The sequence below is a fragment of the Rhinopithecus bieti genome, unplaced genomic scaffold (assembly GCF_001698545.2).
Source record: "Rhinopithecus bieti isolate Rb0 unplaced genomic scaffold, ASM169854v2 scaffold_6717, whole genome shotgun sequence".
Taxonomy (NCBI): Eukaryota; Metazoa; Chordata; class Mammalia; order Primates; family Cercopithecidae; genus Rhinopithecus; species Rhinopithecus bieti.
In genome coordinates this window covers 406,140-413,881 of record NW_016805334.1, presented here as the reverse complement: position 1 = coordinate 413,881, position 7,742 = coordinate 406,140, and the positions used below count along the sequence as shown (strand labels likewise).

Below are 7,742 nucleotides of genomic sequence, written 5' to 3'. Positions count from 1 at the left end.
AAAAAAAAAAAAAAAAAAGCATAGTATTTTATTATGTAGTTAAAAGTATGAAATAAGAAAAGAATATCAGTTTCAATGTTTTAATTCCAGTAACATTTTTTTTTTAAATTTCAGAGAGTTGGAAACTCAACTGTTGGAACAATGTACTGTTGACACAAGTGCTGCTAAAGAACAGAGCCTTCCCTCAGTCATGGGTAAATTCATTTTAATTGGTTTAGGAGTGATTTACACTCTATTTTTATTTCTTCAACTTATAATTTAGTCTTTGCTCCATTGCATGATTATTCTCTTTTCTCCCCATGCCACTCTGATGGCACTGCTTCACCTATAAGCTCACCATTGAACTTTTAATCACCAAATTCAATAGTTTGATTTTAGTCATCCTGTCCAGAACTTTTGATACTGTGGATCATCATGTACTCTTGAATGCTTTCTTCTCCTTGGCTTTCAGGATTCTTTTTTTTAGTAGTTGTCTATTACTTCCCCAAATATTCCTCCGGCTTCCTCTGCTCTTGCTTTCTCTACTGGTATTCCACTAGGGATCTAGTGTTTGTTCTTTCTTTTTCTCTACTGGCTTTTTCAATGTGATCTTACCTACTCCCACAACTTCTACATCTGCATGCTGTTGATTCTCAAATGTGTCACTGGGCCTGATCCTTCTTCTGAACTTGATACTCATATTTCCAACTGATTATTAGAGACTGTGCATGTCTCTAGGCACTTCAAACTTAAGATTTCCAAAAGTGAACACATTATGTCTTTCCTCAAATTCATTTCAATTATTAGATAAAGATAATAACATCTTCCTTGTCTCCCATTTTACAAAATTTGAGTTATCATAGCCTTTCAGTTCTTCTTCAGAAATCTCAGATCTCATTTTCTTTTTTTTTTTTTTTTTTTTGACCTTCCACACCATTGAACACCTGAGAGCAAAGACATTGTTTTAATCTAGGCCCTCATTTCTTGCTTAGATTGTTACAGAAGCCTACTCTCTGGATGGATTCAGTCTGTTTCACACTGTTGCCAGGAATAACTTTCCACAAAATATTTTTATGCTTTTGAGACAGGATCTCACTCTGTTGCCCAGACTGGAGGGCAGTGGTGTGATCTTGGCTCACTGCAGTCTCCACCTCCTGGGCTCAAGCCATTCTTCAATCTCAGCCTCCTGAGTAGCTGGGACTACAGGCGCGAGCCACCACTCCCAGCTAATTTTTGGGGGGTACAATTTTGTAGAGATGGGGTTTCGCCATGTCGTTCAGGCTGGTCTCGAACTCCTGAGCTCAATCCACCAGCCCCCGCCTCCCAAAATGCTGGGATTACGGCCTGAACCACCATGCCCTGCCAGTTTTTCACAAAATAAATATGACTACATTGCTGTTTTGCTTGAGAATTTTTGTAAGCTCCTACAAGTTAAAATCCAAATTATCTATTGGATATAAATGTTTCTTCAAAATCTGAGTTTGTTCTACCTCTTATCCTTAGATCACTAAACTTTATCTTTTGTTCTTTATTAAATCTTCATTAAATTTCTTACAGTTGTCGAGGCACCGTGAGTCCTAGCACAACCCTGTGCTTTCATTTATTCTTTTTCTTTCCCTGGGATGTTTTTCTTTGCCTAGTTGGGTTTTTGATCCCTCTGCATGACTCAGCTGGAATGTCACCTTAACGGTGAAACCTTCCTCATCTTCCCTAAGCAGAATAAATTGCTCCTCTCTGTTAAGCCCTCGGCAGTAATTTATTATAGCACATATGACACATTCTCATTTGCGTGTTCACTTGCTTGTTTCCCCCAGGAGACTTTGAGGATCCCTGTCTTATTTATTTTTCAATCTGTAGCACCTAGTATAGTGCTGGGGCATTGAATTTATGTTGGAAAGCCAGATTTTCGGGACACTTAGGCATACCTATGTTTTCCTGTTGTTCCTTATTGATAGTTAAGTTAATAGCATTTTTCATTCTGTAGATCCAATTATAGCTTTCAAATTCCAGATAACTTTGTGATGTCTTAGTATATTTTGGTGACAGGTAATTTATAAAAGTTCTTCAAAGATAATAAATTCAGTATAGCATCCCAAGATGTTCTTTGTAAAGGTCTTTAAACCCAGTAATATTTCCATAAAATTTTAAGTGATACATTCTTGGATATTCTTTTTCTAGTCCACCTTGTACTGATTCTAACCTTTCCCTTTAATACTCCTCACAATCTGAGTCTGTGATAGCCATGCAGTCCTACAAAATTGTGGAATCAAATCATATAAATATTTGCCAAAGCACCCACTTAGTAGGATCAGAAATGCAAATATGGCTGGGCACGGTGGCTCACGCCTGTAATCCCAACACTTTGGGAGGCCAAGGTGAGTGGGTCACTGGAGGTCAAGAGTTCGAGAGCAGCCTGACCAACATGGTGAAACCCTGTCTCTACATTAAAAAAAAAAAAAAAAAAAAATTAACTGGGCATGGTGGCACAGGCCTGTAATCCCAACTACTCGGGAGGCTGAGGCAGGAGAATCGCTTGAACCTGGGAGGTGGAGGTTGCAGTGAGCCGAGATCGAGCCATTGCACTCCAGCCTGGGTGACAGAGGGAGACTCTCTATCTCAAAAAAAAAAAAAAGAAAATGCAAACGAATTTAAAATGTCTCTTTTCCAGGTTCTTAGCAAAGATTACATGTAAGTCTAAGATATGCTTGAGTATCCTTAAGTGAATTTTGAATGAGCCTCTTTCATTTACTGTTTAGAACTTAGTTTAAAATTGAATATATCTTAGTAATTCAAAAAGGCTAAACTAAGTACACCGATTGGAAAAATGTACAGTTTAAACTATATACCAACATGTTATGCTTCTTATTTTCCTAACTGAAATGTAAGTGATTTTTTAGAGCTAGAGCCAGGGAATGCCTCTTATTTCTATTCTTTACTTGCAAAATTTAAATAGTTATGATTATTTGCCCCTTATGATTATTTGCTCCTTATGATTAAGGAGCTCCTTCCCAAAGCAGCATCTACTCTTAGCTAAATTAAACTCTTTATTTCCAGGCCTGCCTTACATTTGCCTAAAGAAAATAGTTTCTCATATTACCAGATTTCTTTGACACATGTTAAAATTTATATAAATGTTCCAAGAGAGAGCATTGAAGTTGTGGAATGCCGTAGGTTTTGCACTTATTTTAAATTGCAGGTTCTTACAGTCAAGTTACATTTCTCTCATCTATTTATAACCAGGGTTAAATCTTCTGGCATATCTTTATCCTCTTGATAAATTTTAACACTTAAAGATAGGAAATCTTCAAAAATTTTTTATCATGTACTGGCCCCACAGGTAAAATAAAACTTTGAACATATTATAACATAGTATGTCTGTTTGTTTATAAACTATGTATGTACTATTGTTACTGTATTATGAAACACAAAAGTAAGCCTTTGGAAAGGATGAGATAGTAAAGGTAAAATAACAAATAATTCTAAAGTTATACTTACTAAAGGTAAAAATCTTTTGCCATATAACTAAACATTAAATGTGCTTTTTTTTTTTTTAAATTATGGCTTAACATTTTAATGGTGTGGTTTCTAAGTTTACCTGATTTTAATACTTAATTTTAATGGCTCTCAGAACTGAAAGTTATAGCTGACAACAAATGTAGATCCAGGTGGAAGAAGGCCATAATTATGCTTATTAAATGATTTATTTTCAGCTGTAGATGTCTATCTTCTCTGATACCAATAATTTATTCTTATAAATCAATGAAAATATTTTTACATGTTTTTTCACAATGGGTTAAAATTCTTTTTTTTTTTTTGAGTCGAAGTTTTGCTCTTTTTGCCCAGGTTGGAGTGCAATGGCACGATCTCAGCTTACCCCACACTCCTCCTGAGTTCAAGCAGTTCTCTTGCCTCATCCTCCTGAGTAGCTGGGATTACAGGCAAGCACCACCACACCCAGCTTTTTGTATTTTTTTGTAGAGATGAGGTTTCTGCATGTTGGTCAGGCTGGTCTTGAACTCCCGACCTCAGGTGATCCACCCACCTTGGCCTCCCAAAGTGCTGGGATTACAGGTGTAAGCCACCACGCCTGGCCCCAAGGTTAAAAATTCTTAGTTTCGAAGACTTTAGGTTAGAAAATTTTGTTTCTGAGACAGATTTTTGGCAACTAAATTTTATAACAATGGTAACATATCCAAACATTCACTTTCCAAAGGCTCCCTGTATTGCATGAAGATAGATATACTTGGTATCCTTAGGTGAACTTTGAATGAGCCTCTTTCATTTAGTATTTAGAACCTAATTCAAAAAAGAATGAATAGGTACTTTCTCACTCATTTTTAAAATGTCACCTTTACCTTGAAGGAAAAGATCAAAAGACTGTGTGTGGTACATTTTTTTTTTTTTAAAAGAGTCTCTCTCTTTGCCCAGGCTGGAGTGCAGTGGCGTGATCTCGGCTCACTGCAAGCTCTGCCTGCTGGGTTCATGCCATTCTCCTGCCTCAGCCTCCTGAGTAGCTGGGACTACAGGCGCCCGCCATGTGTGTGGTACTTTTAAAAAATATGTTAGCACATTACTGACAACTGTTTATTATCACTGGAAGGGTAAACTTGAAACTTCAAATTTTTGCTTCGATTTCCATGGTTTGTCTTGGCTTTGAGTGATGGTATTTCTTCCCTAAAACAAAATTAAATTTTCTGTTAGACTTTTGAGAAAATTATAGTAGTTGTATTTTAAAATTTTTTCTAAATTGAAAATAGAAATGTGAAGGCAATTTAATAGACTGTTTTTAATTATTATTAAAGTTTTATAATTCTAAATGAAATTTTTTTTTAGGTTCAGTTCCAGAAGGTGTCTTAGAGGACATTAAAGGTAAAGTAAGTTCTCGTTTTTGTCCCTTTCATCCTTAAGTGTTAGTTTAGAGGGCATATGCCTCTAAACAGACAGATAGAAAATATATTCATAATATACTATCCTAAAAGTATTTAATACGTAGACTATGGGATACTCTAAGTACAAATTCTAATTTTTTTTCACACGTAGGGAAGCTGTGGCATAGTGATGACGTGTTACTGAAGCAGCTTCTGAATTGTATAGAGTATACAGGGTTCAGGGAACCTAGTATTTTGCAGTGTGAAAGAACAGTTAAATTGCTTAAGAAAGCTACTGGTTTGATTAGTATAATGTTTTTTACTCTAGTTTTCTTTATACATTTTTCTAAAACATTCCAAAATTGTGACCAAAGTACCACACAGTACATTGGATTCACCTAAGTGAGATTGCTTCTACTTTGCTAGAGTGAATTACTATGATAATGTTCAAATTAGTATTTTTGTTCACTGAAATAAAATACATTTAAAATATAATCTTCTTCAATACTTGGCATGTCATTAATGTTAATAATTTAGGATGCTTAATAGATAGACAGTAATGGATTTTAGAGTTAAATGAGAGCCGGAGATAATCTATTACAGTTGGGGCTCTGAAATGTTCAGTTATTTGTTCAGTGTCACACAAGTAGGTAGGGTTAGAGCTATGGCTACAAAATACATCTTGCTTTCCATTATATTACTTAATATCTTTTATGTGTTTTAATTACCTAAATTCTTTTCAATTTGTTATAAAATTTCAGTCATTTGTACTGCTTATTATAGTAGTTCAAATAATACAGAAATATCTCAGGTAAAATGGTTTCCTTTCCTCTCTTCCATTTCTATCCTCCATGATATAACAATTGTTGACGATGTGGAGTGTTTTCTTTTCATATGGCCTCCAACCTGTGAAACGATGTTTAACTCTACCATTAGTCAGGGAGACATCAGATTGGCAAAAATTTGAAAGACATCTGGTATTAGTGAGATTGTAGGAAAATGAATGTTTATTATTAGTAGTAAGGATTGCAAACTAACCTTTTTGGAAAGCAATCTGGCATATTTATTAAAATTCGAAGTGTGCATCCCATCTAAAAAGGGTTATTGCATGAAGTTTGGTAACTTCATTATAAGGAATGTTATGTAGCTATTAAAAGAAGAGCTAGAGTATTGATTTGGAAGAAGGTCCATAATGTAAAGGAAGAAAGCATGTTGCTGAAGGTATGTACAGTAGAAACCCTTTCTGTTAAAAACAAATATGCAGGCTGGGTGTAGTGGCTAGCCTCTGTAATCCCAGCACTTTGGGAGGCCAAGGCAGGTGAATCACTTAAGCCCAGGAGTTCAAGACCAGCCTGGACAATGTGATGAAACCCTGTCTCTACAAAAAATACAAAAATTAGCCAGGTGTGGTGGTACAGACCTCTAGTCCCAACTATTTAGAGGGGTTGAGGTGGGAGGATCACTTGAACCTGGGATCTCCTGGCGGAGGCTGCAGTAAGCCAAGTTCAGACCACTGCATTCCAGCCTGGGTGACAGAGCAAGACTGTCTCAAAAGAAAACAAAAACAAAAACTAACATGCAGCATACACATATTCATTGTATTGTGTGATCTTGAATTGGGAGGCAGAGGTTGCAGTGAGCCAAGGTCATGCCATTGGACTCCAGTGTGGATGACAGAGTGAAACTCTGTCTCAAAAAAGTAAAAATAAAACTACAAAAAATTAGCCAGGCACGGTGGTACACACTTGTAGTCCCAGCTACTTGGAAGGCTGAGGTGGGAGGATCACTTGAATCCCAGAGGCAGAGGTTGCAGTGAGCTAAGATTGCACCACTACACTCCAACCTGGGCAAGGGAATCTTGACTCCATCTCAAAAACAAAAAAAAAGATCTCAAGGCTAGGTATTTACTTTGCTTAGATAGTCACGAGAACTTGAATAAAATATAAAACATACAAGTAGCTTTAGCGCCTAGCTCACTATCTAGCATAGTAGCATATTGTGGATTCTCAACACATGTGGTTTGAATTAGTGAATGAAATTCACTACATAATGTATTATGAAAAGAATTGTGTATAATATATATATCATATCAATATGCATTATATCATATATATTATGCATAATTCTTTTCATAATGTATATGGCTAACATGCTTTACGAGTAATACAACCAAGTTGTCGAATTTCTTGCATTTAACATCAATTTTGTCTCTACTTTAAAAAAAGTATTCCCTAACTACCTTGAAATAATTTTAAGCAGCTCATTATAAAACTACTTTGCAATAGAATTTTAAAAGAAAAGTTTTCGACATACAAAAAGTAAAGTGATACAGTAGAAAGAAAGTGGTAGTGTTGGGGTGTGCTAACGAGGAACAATCATTACAAAAAGCCCAAAACTAAGGAGTGTTACATTGCAACTAAGAGCAAAAATTGGCATTGTACCAGCCAGGCACAGTGGCCCATGCCTGTAATCCCAGCACTTTTAGAGGCCAAGGCAGGTGGATCACTTGAGGTCAGGAGTTCGAGACCAGCCTGACCAACATGGCGAAATGCTGTCTCTACTAAAAATACAAAAATTAGCTGGGCATGGTGGCGTGCACCTGTAATCCCAGCTACTTGGGTGGCTGAGGTATGAGAATCGCATGAATCCGGGCGGTGGAGGTTGCAGTGTGCTGAGATTGCCCCACTGCACTCCAGTCTATGCAATAGAGTGAGACTCTGTCAAAAAAAATTGGCATTGTGTTCTGACCAATCAAGATATTTATTAATTTTATTTCTTTTTTTTTCCAATTTATTTTTGGTAACATCTTTTCACAACAAGATTCCTTAAAAAGAATCAGAGAGGCCGGGCGTGGTGGCTCAAGCCTGTAATCCCAGCACTTTGGGAGGCCAAGAC

At 36.5% G+C, this 7,742-nt stretch overlaps 1 protein-coding gene across 1 annotated transcript in view; it reads left to right on the top strand.

Moving 5' to 3' along the window:
* The window catches only part of ACTR10 (actin related protein 10), a 34,250-nt gene that overhangs the window by 13,936 nt on the left and 12,572 nt on the right, over positions 1–7,742 (top strand). The window contains 2 exon segments of the mRNA XM_017872192.1: positions 91–194; positions 4,813–4,848. Coding sequence (XP_017727681.1) covers positions 91–194; positions 4,813–4,848 — 140 coding nt within the window.